Genomic DNA, 19,459 nt, shown 5'->3' with positions numbered 1-19,459 from the left:
ATTTAGCAGATGTAATTACCGTACAACCCGTAGAGCTCGAGTCAATTTCTACAAGTCCAAAATATTTCCTGAATATATTCTGATACTGATAAGAGTTACGCCCAGATCAGTGGTGTTATCACTGCCAGAGCAAGACGACTGCATTGGCGCACACCTTTGATCACACATTCATGCGGAATGACAGTTCATTGGTTGTTATGATATTCCTTTCATGCCAAGTGTACATTTTCTATTACAATACCAATTATACTATAGTGCTATCGCAACCACACGAAAACGCCATTATGCTTAGCGAAGCGGATGCAATACTTACGTAAGGAAGCCTGATACATCTCGCTAAATATAGCTGTAAAAGAAATATAAATTACAGCAAGACTTAGCGTTTATTTACCGCTACCTACACATCACAACACCTGAGATGAGACGCTGCCAGAACACTTCCGGTTCGGTGACGTCACTTCCAGTTTGGTGACATCACGTGGTATGTGACGTCACGTTCACTCAGGCATTTTACTGAATCATGAACCCTCCTCTCCAGCCACATCCGTCCTTCTCCGCTCTGTCGTCTCTACTCCCTCTCGAGAGCGTGTTCTCTTTATTTCGCTCGATCTCTTCTCTAGGCGCGGACTCACTCGACGGTCAATTTTGGCCGTCATCATCATCATCATCGTCAGCCTGACTACGCCCACTACAGGACAAAGGCCTCTCCCACGTCTGTCCAATTAACCATGTCCTTCGCCAGTTGCGGCCACCATGTTCCCGCAAACTTCTTGATCTCATCCGCCCACCTAACTTTCTGCCGCCCCCTGCTACACTCGCCTTCTCTTGGAATCCACTCCGTTACCCTTAAGGACCAGCGGTTACCTTGCCTTCGCATTACATGCCCTGCCCAAGCCCACTTCTTTCTCTTGATTTCGACCAGGATATCGTTATCATTAGGATGTCTGTCATGGACCCTCTAATGCTTCAGCATTAAAACTCAGCCTTCGCCTTAAGCACCTAAGAAGCCGCGTGTGTTACTCCTTTCGGCCAAGCGTTCCTATGGCTCCCAGTGCCTATAAAATGAGATCCAGTGCGCTGCACAGCGGTGCATCTTGTTTGCAGTCATTATAACGCTGAATATCTCTAACTCTGCGCTTTTTCGGGAGACAATGAATTGTCAATACCATGCTCAAGTTCACGATAAACATATACACAAGTTGTAGGTTGGGAATCCTAAAAATGACGAAAAATTTATGAAGTATTAGACAGCAGTAAACTCCATGAAGTGTGCGATTGTTTCGCGCATTGCTCCCAGACCACGGGCGGGAACTGCACAATGCCAGCCTGATTGCCCTCCACGTCCAGAACTGTGATTTGGGAACAGCCTTCACGGATTTACTTGCATCCATAATTTAGGTGGCTGTTGAGACAGCGGATGTTCTGTCAACACTGCAGACAGTGCATCAAGTTTGGTGCCGCCGCGGTGGCTCAGTGGTTATGGTGCTCGGCTGCTGACCCGAAAGACGCGGGTTCGATCCCGGCTGCGACGGTTGAATTTCTTTGGAGGTGAAATTCTAGAGGCCCGTGTACTGTGCGATGTCAGTAGTCGTTAAAGAACCCCAGGTGATCGAAATTTCCGGAGCCCTCCACTACGGCGTCTCTCATAGCCTTAGTCGCTTTGGGACGTTAAACACCATAAACCAAACCAAACCAAGCATCAAGTTTGCTTACCTTGATCACTCATCCTCACGAAGCCGGCGGCTACGCGTCAGACGGCTGCGAACACTCTACTTCGTCTTTGCTCTCGCGACCAGTGCACACGCTAGCCACGTGACCGTCGGCTGATTTCGCCTGCCAAAACGAAAACACTTCTTCCCGAAGTGTCAAAACGAAAGCCAAAAAGCTGGAGGCAAAAGATTTCTTTCAACAACTCGTAGATGTTGTTCTTGGCAATATGGCCCAGGAAGATCAGGTTTCGGTTCTCACTGAGCAGCAGAAGGGCGAGGCCGCTTTCGGTTGTGATGTACTAAAAGTCAACAGATAACGCTGACAACGCCACCAACCGACGAAAATGCCCCTTCGAGCGCTGTCGCTACAAGAAGAATAAAAACAATCGTGTCCACCGCGAACCAAAGAAAATAGTCAATTTTCGGACTCGTTCTCCCGAACATTAACGCATGCGTTAATGCCCCACGACAACGCATGCATACTGCCAACAGCATCGCCATCAGAAAGAACGCGAGAGAAGAAGAATTTCAGCACGAGTAGAAGCGGGGTCTTTCCTGGTGTCAGAAGAAGACTGCTCTCGAAGCTGCCTGCCGCCACTCTGACGTGCTCTCCCACCTTTGCTGTCGGGAACCACTCTTACCCAGCGCCTGGCGCATGGCCGACAGCGACGAAGAAAGCGGGGTGAGTTTGTTCTCTCCGTTCCTTACCACAGCGATTGCGGCAGGGCGGACGTTCTTTAGGGTTAACCGTACTCTCGTTGACGTCCAAGCCTTTCCTACATCTGCTTTCGTTCGTTATTTTCTCTGGCGTACAGTACTTTCGATAGGCGACGTGTCATCTCGTAAGTGAGAACTTACGGACTCACCTCCTACTCCAGCGATGTTCGACGTTTCGCCGTACCATTCAACATGAACCAACCAGCCCGACTCAGCCCTCTCCCTGTTCAGGTGGGCCGCAGGCATCAGGGCTATTCTGAACGGGGATTAAGAGCCGTCTTTGGGCTCTGGAAGCTTCTGTTTTTTTTCTCGTGGAAGCATGCGCACTCTTCCGCAGTTCACACCCCGGATTGTTGTCACATGGAAGGCTTTCTGAAAAGGTGCCGAAGTCGTAAAGATAACCGGTGTTTTGCTAAACACGGCCAGTTTTATTAGAGGTCTTAAGGATCTAGATGGGTGGTCTATTAATAAACACTCATAGCTCACGTGGACTATGTCACAAGTAACGCTAACCGTACTCTCGGTTACTTACGTCGCAACTTTTCTATGGCGCCCACTAACTTGAAACTTATTCTGTACAAAACACTAGTCAGGCCAAAACTTGAATATGCGTCGTCTGTATGGGACCCTCCTCTTAACTCACTAATTCTGAAAATCGAAGCTATTCAAAATCGGGCTGTCCGTTTCATTTTCTGTAACTGTCATAGAACCGCAAGTGTAACTCAAATGAAAGCAAATTTAAACTTACCGGATGTTTCAATTCGTCGAAGAATTTCCCGTCTGTGCCTATTCCACAAAATCTACCATTCAAACCATCATCTCAGAGATAAGTTGCTGGTACCACCGTCTTGCATTTCATCCCGCAGCGACCACCAGTTCAAAGTTGGCGTACCCAGCAGTCGCACCAACTTACACTTCGCCTCTTTTATCCCTGAGACTGCTAGAGAATGGAACCACCTACCCATCGCCTCCATTACAAACGCCGACTTGTTTAAAAATGCTGTAATTGATTTACATTGTAGTGCTGCGTTACCTGTTCTGTTTTTGTTGTGTATCACCCACTCCTCTCCGTAATGCTGCGGCCTTGAGAGTAAATAAATAAATAAATAAATACAAACTTAGCCAAAGCAGAATCTGTGAAGGTGAGAGTCATAGGACTGATCTTCTGTAATTATCCCTTCCACGTGTAGTGCTACGCTGCGCTCAGTTAGGATAGCCTGAATAGTGGCTTATGTAAAAGTGAGAACCAATAGCAACACGGAAGCATTTTTACATGCCGGCGATGTTGATGCGCAGTCAACAACACCGGCAAATAGTGTTTTATTAAACTACGACCGCCGTTAAATACCCTCTACCTTCAACCACGGTACTGCTCACCTGCAATGAATTCTCAATTAAAATTGCGCACAGGTATGCTATTACTATCTTGTATAGTCAGATGATACGGGTAGATTTACCGGAGAACCGCAACGGAAAACTAAGCTGTTCTAGCGAATCAAACAGCAATTTATTTGAGCGGACAATGGTCTCCCCTTTCTGAAATGTTCTACTTGAAGAAGGCATTGGTCGGGCGTGTCCACAGAAAAGTTCGAGAAACTCTTAAGTAACCCCCCCCCCTTCCGCTAAAGACTCTTTCACCACAGCATATGCCTTACGTAAGCCAAAATCTTAATTTCCACTACCTGCATCGCTGTCAAGAAGAAAGAGGCGCCATACTGATAAAAATGCGATCTGCGCCATGTTACAAACCTTACTCCGCTGCGGCTTGCATGCAGCGCTCGGAGGACCCGGCGGCGAAGCAGAGCCCCGGCACGACGTACCAGAGCCGCGCCCACAAGCTTGCCACGCTGTTCATGATGACCGCGGGGGGCAGCAACGCCGCCATGTTTCCCATGATGTTCATCTTCTACGGCGGAGGTACGCACCCACGTGACCACTCAAGCCACATAAATTGAAACCTTGGCCTCTATTTTCTGGCAGAGAAAGGCGCAGGCAGACAGACGACGTGTTATGTCATCTGAGGTTGCCCAGTTTCACTTAAAGGCTGTCATAGGATCAATGAGAGAAATCTTGAGAGCGACTAGTGCTCAACCAAGGTAGAGTTTCTTGGCTCGTCCGAAAAACAGTCCTAGCAATATGCTCATACCTGGCTGGTGTGCCGACAGCGTTCTGCTATGGGTGAAGTCGCAACGATGAACGCGGTCCACCCGTCGCCGATAGCGGCATTTCGTTCGGTATTACAGTTAACAGGCGGCGCGTCGACTTATTCGTGACTGCAAGGAGGGTGAGGAAAGGGCGAACTAAAGGCAGGACTAAGGACTTTGGAGAGTTCCGGCAAAAGTTACTTAGGGCGCTTGAGGCTACTTACGTTCTTTGAACGCGAAAACCTGTTTAATTTCCTTTGTACTTTATATTTTTATTCACTTCTTTATTTTTGTCTTTCTAATGGCGCACCTGCTCATTAAAACACAGTCGTAAGGCAACGCATGCACAAGGTTCACCTTTATTCGCCAAGAAGCAACTTTCAAACAACAAGCGGGCGACTTGTCTCATCAACTGCAGTTAAAAATTACACCAGAGCGGACGACACGGCCATAATTGACTACCTGGACATGCATCTTGATAGCGTTAGTCATAACGTAGAACGTTCCTGGCAACATTTTCGCGCAACGGCACAATTTTGCATTACCCACTTTGTTCCCACAAAGAAAATTTCCAAGCGTCGCGCTAACCCTTGGATCAATCGCGATATTATTCACATGAAAAGAAAAATTAAGCGCCTGAGAAAACAGCATAAAACTTCCACACCGCAGTTTAGTGAAATGAAAAACGATTTAGTAACAAAAGTCAGGCATGCAAGAAACAATTTTTTCAGTAAAACGCTATCAGAGTTTATTGTGAGTGACCCCCCAAAATTTTGGCGTCACGTAAGCCAAGATAATGAGGAGATTCATAAAATAAAATTTGAAAATAAAATTATCAATGAACCAGCAGACATAGCAGGAATTTTCAATCGGTATTTTCAGACAGTTTTTTCGGAGCGGGATAAACATGAATATCACAGTACCCCAACGGCTCCAGAGAAAGCTTTATTGATTACTCGCGAAGGTGTCATTACCATGTTGCTTAATTTGAATGCAAAAAAGTCCACAGGCCCTGATGGCATTCCGAACGCTTTTCTTAGACGTTATGCTGAGCAGATTTCAGGGTTTCTAACTGATATGTTCAACTTGTCGGTTGCTACAAGTGACATTCCAGCTGATTGGCGCATTGCACGTGTTACACCAATTCATAAAAAGGGTGACCGACTCTCTGTAAATAATTATCGTCCTGTTTCAATTACAAGTACATGTTGTAAATTGTTGGAGCACACTATTGCATGTTACATACAAGATTTTTTAGCAGACCATAATTTGTTGTCGTCATATCAGCATGGCTTCAGAAAAGCCATGTCTACAGTAACCCAGCTGGTTTCAACTGTGCATGATTTATCGAGTGTGCTTGATGTGTCTGGTCAGGTAGACATTCTGTTTTTAGATTTCTCAAAGGCCTTCGACAAAGTGCCTCACGGTAAACTACTGTATAAATTAGAACGCCTTGGTCTCCCTTCTTTTATTGTTCAGTGGGTCGGTGCATACCTCCGCAATAGAAGCCAATTTGTTGAAATAAGAAGTTGTGCATCTGGTGTCCTTCCTGTTACTTCAGGCGTACCACAAGGAAGTGTTTTAGGGCCACTGTTGTTTCTTATCTATGTTAATGATTTAGTGGATGTTATCCCCGGTGAAGTATCTATAAGACTGTTTGCTGATGATTGTCTTGTTTTCAAAGAAGTAACCTGCGCTAACGATCATATTTTGCTTCAGAACAGTATTCTAGCAATAGCACGATGGAGTGATCGCTGGGGGATGGAGCTGAACACAGATAAAACGGTACTCTTGCGTGTTACTAGGAAGAAGTCAATTAGTACTTTCACATATTCGCTCTATAACAGGCCTATTTCAGTAGTTGATAAGTATAAATACCTTGGTGTTACACTGACTAACAAGCTAACCTGGTCCGAGCATATAAACGATATTTGTGTAGCCGCTCTTAGAAAGTTGTGGTTCCTGAAAAGAAAACTCAGAAGCGCACCACCTTGTACAAAAAATCCTAGCTTATAATGCATGCATAAGGTCGAAACTAGAATATGCCTCTGTTGTATGGGACCCTCATTGTAAAAAAGATATTATGCAGCTTGAAAAGGTACAAAGAAAAGCAGTTAGATTTATTTTCGGAAAATATAAACGCTTAGACTCCCCTTCTAATTTAATGAAGCTCAATAATATCCCTACATTAGCAGCACGAAGGCAAGTTAGCCGTCTTGCATTTCTTTACAACGGTCTTTCCGGAAAGATCAAGTTACCCATACCAGAATCTGTTAAACATGCTAGTACAAGGAAAACGCGGCATAATCACGAACAATCCTTAGCCCCAATCTTCGCTCGCACTAACACATTTAAATATAGTTTTTTCCCCCGCACGATCACTGAATGGAATTCTTTACCACGCAACATTTTTCAAAGCAAAGACTTCGTGAAAGGACTAGAAAGCCATATTTTGCATACCTAACATATCTTTTCCTTCCAGAAGAGTTATTGGTCATGCATTTAGAATTCGTATTATTCATGAGATGTGTTGTCCATTTATTTCCCAATATTAGTTTTCTCATATAGTTGCTCTTTTCAGAAATGTGTTGTTTCCCATGTGTTCCTTCTCGCGTTATATATGTTCTTCTCGTGTTCTAAATTTGTATGCCCATCCTGCTTGGGCCAAAACATTGGCCTGCAGTATATGTAAATAATAAATAAACTTTAAACGATATTATATTTTATTTACTCCACGGTGACGTCATCTAGTATTTTTTAGACCACTGCTGCTAGTCAACGCCCACGCCGGGCTTTTTTGTCAATGCTTTCACATTAATAGCAGGGTTCTCGGGATCAGTTAACAGAGAGAGTACCTGTAAGCTGACACCTTGCACCGTGGCGTGACCATGGCGCACGCGCAGTGCCCTTCCTGGTGGCGTACCTGACTCTGCTGGCCACCGTGGCGATGCCCATGATGTACCTGGAGAGCAACCTGGCCCAGTTCGCCGGTGACGGGAACTGCGGCATCTTCACCACGGTCCCGCTCTTCCTCGGTTAGTGCATAACATACTGTTTCCAAGTGCTTACACTTTAAAACGTTTTTTACATGGTGTCACCCAGACTTCGCGCACTTTTAGTGGGAAGCTCCCAGACACCCTTAGAGCGTGTGGGGGTAGCGGTCTCGGACTCGAAGGAGCTGCCCTCGACTCCGCGTGGCAAGCTCAGCGGAGACCAGCCACCAAGTGACAAGAGGTTTTTGGGCGTTCGGTGCCCAGCTTTCGCTGGTCGCAAGCCAGAGAATGGGTCGGAGCCAAAGGTTCACAAAACAAAACAAGGTTTATATAGCAAAGAGACGATACAGAGGATTTCACAATCCCTAGTACAGACACATACAAAGTGATTAACAAAACTATGCAACTCGTGCAAAGTTAAATTCGAGAGAGAATACAAGACAAGGGCAATATTGCACCTAAAGTGCACTAAAACAGGAGATAGATGTAAACAAGCAAAACACAATTTGTTCACCGGGCACTGCGGCAGTCCGACGACCAGAGTTCCATGACGATGCCGTCCCGCAGACTGGCGAACGTTGCCTCGTTGGTCCGATGCTGGCCGAGTGGTGTTTTCCCGGGAGTCGAACGGGCGCGCTTCGATGAAGCTTAAACGGCGGTCCGGACTGACTGATAGCTGTTGTTGTTGTTGTGACCGAGAGAAGGACGAAAAGGAAATTGCACGGGCCTGCTACTGGCTCGAGCCAAGCCACCACCGCTGCCACGTGCAGATAGAGGAAGCGTCCTTCTTTTATAGGCTCGCTCTCACGTCTGTTTGTTGTATGCGCCAAAGTAGGCGCGCACATACACGCAGTATTTGCAGTGCTGTCTCCCTTCCCTCTTCTCACTGGCCGCGCGTCCCCATTGGTCAGAGTCAGGAGTCGTTTCGCGAAGGTTCCAGCGTGTTCTAGCGTGGCGCCGTCGTGGCGGCGTCGCCGACGTCCGAGTGCAGAGGAGGGGGACGTGACTTAGTGCACGCAAGGCTACGCCCTTTTCCTCCGGTCAGCAGAAGAACCGACTCGCATGTTCGAGAATCTTCGGCGTGGATGACTCATACCTTCGGCGCACGCCGTGGCGATGGAGAGAGAGGCACGCGCTCGGCGGGGGCTTTCCCTCTCTCCCGTTGGGCTCGCGCCGGCGAGATGCCGTGCGCGCGGCGGTTTTTCTTTGTTTGTTTCTAAAATGCGCCGAAGTTTGTGACACTGCCCCTTCCTTTAAGAATATTGTGTAACAATATTCACAAATCACAAAATTCGCGCGCTCATGCATGCGCTCACAAAGTCAAGGGTGAATGCCAAAGTACATACTTCAATACAATGATGTTTCCACATACGTAACTCAATGCCATGTTCACAATACACAAAAAAACACGCCGAGATTGGGCATTACATTAACATTGCAAACAGGAAGCACACAAGTATGAGGCATACTTTCGCCTATACTTCCAGATTTGGCCTACAAAGTTGGTTCGGAATAGGAATGTTTCGCTCAAGCTTTCGGCCGCACTCGTGGTTCTCTTACGCACGCGACTCTGACTTTACTTCCTGTCGTGCGTTCTAGTCTTCTTCCGCCTCATGCTGAGGCTTCTCTTGCGAACGCTGTTGTAGCCCAGCTTCCTATTCGTGCCGCTCTCAGTGCATCGGTTCATGCTTCGAGCTCTTCCTCTTTTCCTGTGGCTAGCGCGTCTGTTGCGAACAAATTTTACGCCAGTTCGCTCATGACGGCTCCACTTCTCGTGCTTTCCTTCTTGGCGTGCGCCCGTTTCTTTGCGCTTTCGCCTCCGGACGGTGTCGTTGCTGAACGCTTGGCTTGCTCGTCTCAGCTTCTTTTTCACTTTGGTGCGATGCTCGTGCAGCTCGCTTGCATTCGGCTCGGCTGTCTTCAGCTCGGTTCTGTCTCTGTTCTTTTTCTTCCCGAATTTTCTCCAGGGCTTCTGCTTTTCGGTTTCACCTCCTTCGGTGGTGTCCGACTCATTTCTCTTTCTTTTTTCTTTCTTCCAAATTCTTCTTCGGGTCAAGGCCGGTTCACTGCCAGTTGCGTCATCCGAGCTGTTCTCTCGTGATGAAGCCACTCGTTCAGCTTTCTCTTGTTCTTCGAGCACAGAGCTTTCTTCTTCCAAGTCCTTTTTCCTTTTCTTCTTTCTGACTCTTGTTTGAGCGCAGTGCTCGAAGCACGGTTCAGGACTCATTGAAGGATCGTTCTCACTTATGAATTCTCCTTTGTCAACTCCTTGCTTCAGTTGTTCACATTCAGTGCAGTCGTATACAGACCTTTCCTCAGTCTGCTCCTTTCCTTCCACTGCACATTCTCCTTCGTCAGAGGCACAGATTTCCTCGCCTTCTTCGTCGGCGAAGCTCTCCTCGCTGCTCGAGGGTTCACTCGGAACGGTTTCCGGGTCGTCACTGAGTGCGCTCTCCTCAGCTATGACTATGTCGGAGCATTCGTTCTCTACGACATTTGACCGCTCTTCCTCACGGTCCCTACTGCCACCCTCAGGAGTGCAGCTCAGTGATTTGTCGCTAGAGCTCGAACTTCTTTCGTCGTCTTCAGGCGACTTCTTTAAGGTGCACTCCGAATGAAGCGTCAGAATGGCCTTGTCCTCAGTGCTTACTACCTCAGCAGTTGCTCCACTTTCAATTTCCTGAGGAAGCGGTACTCCGGTCTGTTCTTCACTCTCGGTGGTTGCAGCTGCAGGCACAGACTGTTCCACAAACTCACTCTCTCTAGTGGAGCTAGTTACAACCTCTTCCGTGGTTGTCAACAAATTAGACTCGTTAGTCTTCCACCCGGCCTCTACGGGGTTAAGCTCCACAGGCTCCCTGACGTCGTTCAAACGCCGAATTTCAGCAATCTTCCTTTGAATGATTGCCATTTCTTTTTCGAAAGCTCTTTCGGCCGCTTCTTCGCGCCTTTTCCGTTCTCTCTGTTCTTCTTCTCTTTTCTTTTGCCTCTCTTTCTCAGCGGCTTCTCTAGCGCTCTGTCTCTCTCTCTCTCTTTCTTCTCGTTTCCTTTGCCTCTCTTTCTCAGCGGCTTCTCTAGCGCGCTGTCTCTCTCTCTCTCTTTCTTCTCGTTTCATTTGCCTCTCTTTCTCAGCGGCTTCTCTAGCGCGCTGTCTCTCTCTCTCTCTCTTTCTTCTCGAGCTCTCTCTCTTTCTTTCTCAGCTCTGTCTCTTTCCTGGTCCACCCATTCTCGCAGTTCGGCTCTGGTCATCCCCATCTGGAGACCGGCCTCTACTAGCTCCTTTAGCTCCTTGAAGCTCATGTTTGGAGACCGAACTCTACATTCAAGGCAATGAATACCTCTCCACGGTGAACCTCACTAACCGCTTCGGCGCGGCACCTCAAATATCGCTCTGCTGCTAACACTCGTTTACGATTCGTAAACTCCTTCCGACTCTTTCTCCGTTCTCTGCGCTTGCAAACACCAAACGTCCTGTCGCGGACGCCAGAATATATTGTCACCCAGACTTCGCGCACTTTTAAGTGGGAAGCTCCCAGACACCCTTAGAGCGTGTGGGGGTAGCGGTCTCGGACTCGAAGGAGCTGCCCTCGACTCAGCGTGGCAAGCTCAGCGGAGACCAGCCACCAAGTGACAAGAGGTTTTTGGGCGTTCGGTGCCCAGCTTTCGCTGGTCGCAAGCCAGAGAATGGGTCGGAGCCAAAGGTTCACAAAACAAAACAAGGTTTATATAGCAAAGAGACGATACAGAGGATTTCACAATCCCTAGTACAGACACATACAAAGTTATTAACAGAACTATGCAACTCATGCAAAGTTAAACTCGAGAGAGAATACAAGACAAGGGCAATATTGCACCTAAAGTGCACTAAAACAGGAGAGAGAGGTAAACAAGCAAAACACAATTTGTTCACCGGGCACTGCGGCAGTCCGACGACCAGAGTTCCATGACGATGCCGTCCCGCAGACTGGCAAACGTTCCCTCGTTGGTCCTATGCTGGCCGAGTGGTGTTTTCCCGGGAGTCGAACGGGCGCGCTTCGATGAAGCTTAAGCGGCGGTCCGGACTGACTGATAGCTGTCAGCGTCCTTCTTTTATAGGCTCGCTCTCACGTCTGTTTGTTGTATGCGCCAAAGTAGGCGCGCACATACACGCAGTATTTGCAGTGCTGTCTCCCTTCCCTCTTCTCACTGGCCGCGCGTCCCCATTGGTCAGAGTCAGGAGTCGTTTCGCGAAGGTTCCAGCGTGTTCTAGCGTGGCGCCGTCGTGGCGGCGTCGCCGACGTCCGAGTGCAGAGGAGGGGGACGTGACCTAGTGCACGCAAGGCTACGCCCTTTTCCTCCGGTCAGCAGAAGAACCGACTCGCATGTTCGAGAATCTTCGGCGTGGATGACTCATTCCTTCGGCGCACGCCGTGGCGATGGAGAGAGAGGCACGCGCTCGGCGGGGGCTTTCCCTCTCTCCCGTTGGGCTCGCGCCGGCGAGACGCCGTGCGCGCGGCGGTTTTTTTTTGTTTGTTTCTAAAATGCGCCGAAGTTTGTGACACATGGAAACCAACCATAGCGATCAAAACAAGTCACGACGCACTTAATTATGCCTTGCGTAGCAAGGCGCGTTCTTCAGTTCGCGTGAAGTTAGTGAGCGATACTAGGGGTCGCGCAGAGATGAACAGCTATTTGAGTGTGTCCTTGCGAAATGTTTCTTTTCTATATTCACAGTCTACACTTCTGTACACTGCAGCAAGTGCAATTTAGTATACCACTGACGAGGAAAGCTTTCATGCTGTATCACGTAGCCTGTGCGTCAGGCAGGTTATCTGAATGCGTTTACTTGAATTCGACATCAAAATATAGCTAGCCCTAGCCACATTGGACTAGCTGTCGAAATATGCAGCGTGATGTTTCATTCCGGAACATTTCCTGTTGCGGAGAATTTGAGAGGTAAAATTTTGAGAGAATAAAATTTTACCGGAGATTCAAGAACTTCAAGAAACTAAATATTCTGTTTTCAAATTAAAAGAATTTTCTGCTGCTGCAGAGAAACACGGCCTGCTTTGGACAAATGATGTCTAATAGTGGAAACGTTTGATTGCGGCATGTGTAACGCTCAAGACATGGAGTTCACTTTACAAACTTAAAAAAGACTTAGAAGGTGAGCACCGGTTATGTACCAACTACTGATCACTACGGCGCTTAGTAGAAAGTCAAGTCGCCATCTTGCTCACTAAAGGTTCGCCCTTTCCTGGTAGAGCATGGTTTAGCGTCACGGGAAAAAACTCAGCATGGCAGTGGCAGTTTCGAAGTCTAGCCAAAAGAAAGGTAAACATTCGGCTTCACTTTATGGTCAACAGGGCGTTTAATTTACCAGGGAGACGTGGGCCGAACATTGGCTTTCATGTGATATAAAATGGGGAAGGTAACTGCTTCTGCTTAAGGTGATTACGTGACGTGATGCTCCCTTCTCAGTTGTTGTTTTCTCCAAGTTCAGTGCTCGTTGCCGGCCACCCGAAGGTGGAAATAAATCAATAAGGGAAAGCTACTGTAGCGACCCACAGCCGGGGGAGCGGGCGCGGGGAGGCTCCCCTGATCTTTCCTGGGCGTCTTCGTCTCACCATGTCTTCATCTTCGGACCCCGCGACATCGGCACAGGCACGGGCTACGCACTGACGCTATACGTGCTGCTGCGTGTGGTCGCCGACTCTGTGCCTCTGTCCGACGTGCTGGTTCAGATGGTTGGCCTGACGGACACCTTCGCGTGGGGTGGAGGGCAGTGCCCCGGGGGGTGGTCGGCCAACAATCGCACCTGCTACGCCATCAGGAAGGGATCGGTGAGTGACGTAACCCTGCGTGCCACGTCACCAGTCTACGTGTTAAGCACAGTTTAGGCTTAAGATTGGCAGTGGCTTAGCTCGGCTATGCCAGGATATACGTAGTTTGGTTAGCCAAATATTTAGGGGAAACCCCCAAGGTGGAGTAGAATTGTAATAAGGGAGTAATTACTCATTGACATCCAACCGAGCGCAGCCATACGGCTACGAAGGAAAGCTATACAGCTTTCTCAGGAACTTCGTAGTTAAAGAAAAATTCGTCCTGGTCCGGGGTTCGAACCCGGTACCACCGCTTCACCGGAGCAGTCGCTCTACCAAATGAGCTAACCGGGACGGCAAGCTTGTGGTAGGGCGAGAGCGAATTGATCAATAACTCGAAGTGGGAACTGTGTTGGCCAAATATTTAGGGGAAACCCCCAAGGTGGAGTAGAAGTGTAATCGAACCCCGGACCAGGAAGAATTTTTCTTTGTCTTTAACTACGAAGTTTCTGCTGTGACAGTAGTGGATCACTCTTGAAGATGAGCACAAAGCAAACCTCCACTGCAAGACGTTAATATTCAGGGCATGGTTTTCTCTGCTGCTGCCCATCATTTAGTACAAATTTAGTATTTTTCTGAAAAGAGGCTCTGTTCACTCTGCTCGCGTATTAAAACTGGTTAATTTATGGACAGTTGTCTCTTGATAGTTCTCACCTATGGGACAAAGTATAGTTTGAGGCATGAAAAATGAATAAGAAAATAACCCTCTCCCCGCACCACTGATGTATCGCGGGTATAAAGCCAATAGTGATATAAAAGATTTGGCCCGTAGGGAGTTGTGATTTTTCCACCCTAAGGTTGAAAGAAATCAACAAGGGAAAGCTACTATAGAGACCACCAGCAGGGGGAGCGGGCCCGGGGAGTCTCCCCTGATCTCCCCTGGAAAGTAGCGGAAGGGATGGCGAAATGGATGGGATGAGGGGTTGTAGTAAATGGGTTATGGGATTAAGTGCGGGAACGGGGACAGCGAGTTTTCTGCTCTGATCCTTCAATGATCTCGACTTCATTGCTGGCCTGCCTGGCCAGGACAGGGAGTGGTGCGGTCCCGCCCACAGGATGCCCGACCACCCACCAAACGCAAAGGGCTCCGACCACCGGGGACAGGAGAACCAACTCGGGGTCAGCTACCTGGGGCCTCTCCACGACGTAGGGTTTGTTTCCGACCAGCCAGCGTGAACCGTCGAGTGTTTTTCACGGTTTTTCAGACACTGGAAGTGTGTGTGATGTGATCCAGCCAGTAGAGGTTAAGGCCGTCAGCTTATCGGCCTACCGGCCCTCAGCACCATGACCCAACCGTCCGTGGGGACCCACCTGTGCTTCCAACCAACCAACCATGCACTTATTTCCTACCCTTACCTTCCTCCTCCCCTACCGAGGAGAGAGTGTTCAAGGCAGGCGACCGGGCCTCAAATCAAGAACGAGGCTTAGGGTGAAATGGACCGGGCCTACTGCACCGGCACTCCACAACACTGACGATATAGACTGGACTTTTCATGACCGTACTAGGCCTCCCTTCCTCGGCATCCCGCAATGGCCATTACAGCCCCGCGGCCGGCTTTGAAGCCGCTTCCCCGAGGAATCGTCGCTTTAGAGCCTAGCCAGTGTGAACCCACGCGCGGACCTGGTTTCTCCGGAACCAGAAACCGGCGCGCCGGTAGCCAGACTAGCACGCCCCCGCGTGCGGTGGGAAGTAGCATGTATTTCAAAACCTTTGGTCTTTGTAAATGGGTCCAACTAGGGTATAATCTCAGGCCTGCCTCTGCTCAGGAATCGGACCTCACACGCGCGACTCGCCCTCACAGTCGCCTGGGAATCGCTGCCACTCCCATGGGGTTTCGCATCCCCAGAGGATCGGTTCCTTCCATCCTATACCTACCGCTGGCGTTGCACCGGAACAAAGCCTAGTAGCCGAAACTACACCGGCCTGTATCCGGTGGCCGGGGGGAGGGGGGGGGGCACGAGCAGACCGCACAGTCTGATCCCCCCCCCCCCCCACCTATGGGACAGAAATTTGGAGGCTAAATCGTGGCCAGCATAGGGTATTTTTTGCACGCGAAAATGTTCCGCGTCTCGAAGGCTCCTGGCCGTGCTGCCGATGTTTCGCCGTCATGGGCGTTTATTGCTCACGCTTATTGCGCTGGCGACAGTGCAAGTATGGCGGCGCGCCCAAGTGCCTTTCATACGCAGCGAGTTCCTTTCGCAAAAAAAAAAAAACATTCCATGCGGGTCAGGTTTAACGAAACGGTTGAAATTGATTGTTGAGGACAGTTATTCACGTTGGAAAGCAGGAAGATAGGAGAGAGATAAAGAACCGACGCCTGTTAATCACATCTCTGCTGAAACCACAAAAAGGAAATAGGCATGGCGCGGGAATATAGTAGGGAGAAAAGATAAGACGGCTCAGTGCTGTAATGGAGTCGATTCGAAGTAGAAGTATGCATAGCAACGCGTAGCACAAAAACAGGCGCCCATAGGTGAGAATAAGTGGTAGGTTGCAGGGTGGTCGCAGCTGAAACAGGACCAGATAATTCCAAGTCCCTGAGAAAGGCGTTTGTCCTACAGTGCAATAAAGGCATATGAAGAGTATGGTTATCAACGCCAGCTCTCTCTACCTTCCCTTGCTCTCCATCACAGACCCTGTGCCGCACTGTGCGGAGTCTGGTCGCGGACTTGTTTCAGCGCCACGAAATGGGCCAAGGGGTGCCCCTGCTCCACGGAGATCGGGTGGTCCTGGTGCCGTCCACGGTGTACCGCCCTGAGGCCGTGAGCTGCACGCCCGACCTGCACACACCGGTCCCTGTCTACGACTTGTAAGTATACAACGCGTCTCAGCAACCTTGAGCGACACTTTTGATGACGGTGCCTGCGAGTTAGTTGGACAACACAACATGAAGAACAAGCCAGAAAGCAAAGAGGCCACCAGGAAAACGCATCTTCCATCGTAGAATGTGATGGAGACACTGATCCATGATGTCCGATTATGGTTCATCAGCGGTAACCAGTTACACTCATGCACCAGACACCAATAGAGAGTTTTAGCTGAGCGGGTTTACTGTCCGCTCCGCTCGCAGTTCCCAGCGGAGCCACAGCGGAGCGTCGCGCAAGAGTAGAGTTTTAGCGCAGCGTCTTCCCCGTCCGCTCAAGCGAGGTGACTCGTTGCACCTCCTAGTGGTGGTAACTGGACTTGCCAGAAAATGGTTATAAGTAAGCCTCTCTGATATATGCGTGAATAAATAAATGATAGCTGTTTACGTTTGCTGTATGCTTTCTGGTAACAACAGTGATTTGGTTTTAGCAGTGAAGCTTTCGTATTACAAAAAAAAAAATGTCTGCCACTGCGAGAGCCAAGCCAAGACCACGCAAGTCTCCCCTCGCAACGTGCGCGTGTACGCATTTGTAGCGTTGTCTAGCGTGTGCATTCATCCTCTACGCGTGCGAGCGTCGATCGTGATCGAGTTACGTTCGCAAGTTATCCGACACCACCTGCAATCTGTTCGCCATGCCAAAAAGTATCCGGCAAGACCCGCGCTGGCGGCCGCCATGTTGATTTTTTACGTTTGGTTCGGCTAGCGCGAGCCCAGAAGGCTTTGGCGAGGCCCGCTCGTCGGCCCGCTCCGGACTCCGCTTGGCTCGCGCGGGAGCGGGGCGGAGGAGCCGTTCCGCTCGCGCGCTCCCGCCTGAGCGCGTCGCGCATGCGCAGTAGCGCTCCCGCTAGCTCGCTGAGCGGAGCGAGCGCACAAACCCGCTCAGCTAAAACTCTCTAATAACACCATAACCAACCTGCAAGCCGCATAGTGATGAGCAGTCCGATGATACGGTTATCTTCGTCGCTTAGCATCAATGGGCAAAGAAGAGCTGAGGTGTACAGAAAGGCTTTAGTCGTGTATGTTAGGAAAACTTCTTCCGGTGGAGTACCTTTCAATCAAGTCAGAAATTATTAGCATAACCGCTAAGCTGTCGACTACAAGGGAAATGCAAACATATTTTTCAAACTGAAGAAACGTTCGCTCTGGTGCGTCTGGCACCCGAAACCACAGCATGTTCGGAAAAACTCAACCTACTGATTTAACCAGTGCGGATAAGTAGATCGTTCGTCAAAGCGTGTGTTATTGAATTTCAGAGTACTTTAACGCTTTCGTCATGAACTGCAAAAATACTGCGCGAAAGAAACTTTAACTTGCAGATATCGGCTGCGCCTTGATACATGCTACTCAGAAATTTCTCCGTTAAGTGATAGCGCTGACTTTCTGAAGGTAAAACGCGCGATGCATTTTGACCATGGGGCAGAATGTATTTGAAGTGCGTAGGACGTGTACAGCTTAATGTGCACTTGAAAATGCGTGCGTGTCCCGCTTCTTGGCACTCACGCAAGACCCGGGTAAATTCCTTCCGTTCGGCGCAAAATCCGCTTCCGAGCTTTCACGTGTGTGACTCCAGGTCTTGGCACCGCAACCGATGCAAGTGGTGATTCTTTAACGTAGTCCATGCCTGAAGCGGTGCTTGCGCTGCCTTGGCGTGTGTTCTTTGCACTTGAGTGTCGGGTTGAAGCTGTATCACTGCAGATGTGCTTTTCGGCCCTTGCTTATACACGGCGAACTCTAGCAAAGCGTTTCTCGGTCTGAGCTGCAGTTTAATCCGATGGGCGACCGTTCTTGGTAGTACTCTGTTTACACCCTGTAAACATAAGGGAGTAAAGTAAGAGTAGAAACCTTTCAGCGCACTCTCTTTTAGGAACAGGATATGCTACCCAAGTCCAGGGGCAGATTTCGACTACTAAAAAATACCGAACGAATTCTGCTAGCAAAGCACTCATATTTCTACCTCAAAGCTATAGTAACTTGGTCAGCAAGGAAGCAGCGCTGGGATAGCAAGGAACGAGATTGGAAGGAGATTTTTACATGCGGCACTGGAGTTTTGAGGTTAGCGATTAGAGATGATTGAATCCTCGGGTATAATCTTGGTGACTGCCAGACGTTCGCGTTGTTTGAAGAAAATTGTTTCCGTTGCCAGCCGTACGTATTCTGTGTCTTTTAGTGATGCAAATCTATACTATGGCTTGGCTTAAGCACCACACCCTGTACCTATCAGGAAGCGCACTCGTGGACCGTTTACTCCCTTTTTACACCCGTATAGGGTAATTCGTGTTTACAGTGTATACACGTTTTCGCTGTGCTCCGATACCAAAACCAAAGTAAGCACATCTTTGATAATGGAAGGAAACTTCGAAGGTACCGTTGAGTGACCAGCCTTATTTCTAATCCATGCAGGCCACCGTGATCCGCATTGCTTAGATTTTGTGGTAGTGGTTAGAGTTGTTGTGTGCTACTCTTGCTGTTGATGATGAAAACTATGATGAACGGTGGCGCCATCCATAAGTCAATTCGGTAGACAACAGACCAAGTCATCAGACAGACCCGACCAGGACGAACACAAGTGGGAGTGCATGCTTCTCGAGAAGAAATCATCGCATTGATACTTCTTTCATAAAGACAGCGCTACAACGGCCACTGAGCATGACGTGCTCACAATGAAGAAACACTTGTGTATTTGTTCAATATTTTTTTACTCGTATATTTTTCAGCGAAGCTTCTTATTCTGATGATCCCACCATCTCTCCCTCCCTGGTGCAGCCGTCGCCAGCACAGGTGGACGGAGCAGTCTTTCGAGAACGTCCGCGCTCAGCCGCTGCTCTGCATCGGCGCCGTGTGGCTGCTGGTGTTCGCGGTCGCCCACCGGGGATTCGTCGGAATCAAAAACGTGCGTTACCTCGCCTCAACGGCCTCCCCTTCTGCTACTGTCTCTGATGTTGACGAAAGTACGCAAGATGAAAATGTCCGCACCAGTCTGTTGAGCAGGATTCCTGGCGCAGCCGCGTAATCCTTACGAAATTGTCACACGTTATTGTTCTTCCAATGACTACGCATACCTCATCACATGAACCAAGCGCCTAGTAACGATATAGATCTTCAATGCTTTCCTTGCTCATTAAACTCCTCCCTGGAAATTTGAGAGAAGCTTCATATGATACTCAAGGC

At 49.0% G+C, this 19,459-nt stretch overlaps 1 protein-coding gene across 1 annotated transcript; it reads left to right on the top strand.

Moving 5' to 3' along the window:
• Positions 1 to 2,364: 2,364 nt before the first annotated feature.
• LOC149346980 (uncharacterized) lies at positions 2,365 to 19,301 on the top strand. The gene is made up of 6 exons (XM_089541453.1): positions 2,365 to 2,391; positions 4,202 to 4,343; positions 7,474 to 7,605; positions 13,207 to 13,385; positions 16,059 to 16,234; positions 19,055 to 19,301. The coding sequence occupies exons 1-6, from the start codon at positions 2,365 to 2,367 to the stop codon at positions 19,299 to 19,301; spliced, it is 903 nt and encodes a 300-aa protein (XP_089397579.1).
• Positions 19,302 to 19,459: the final 158 nt, after the last annotated feature.

The sequence above is a fragment of the Amblyomma mixtum genome, chromosome 4 (assembly GCF_055824585.1).
Source record: "Amblyomma mixtum isolate Tamu chromosome 4, ASM5582458v1, whole genome shotgun sequence".
NCBI classification, from domain to species: domain Eukaryota; kingdom Metazoa; phylum Arthropoda; class Arachnida; order Ixodida; family Ixodidae; genus Amblyomma; species Amblyomma mixtum.
The sequence above is the reverse complement of the archived record's forward strand: the minus strand, read 5'-3'. Positions and strand labels throughout refer to the sequence as shown.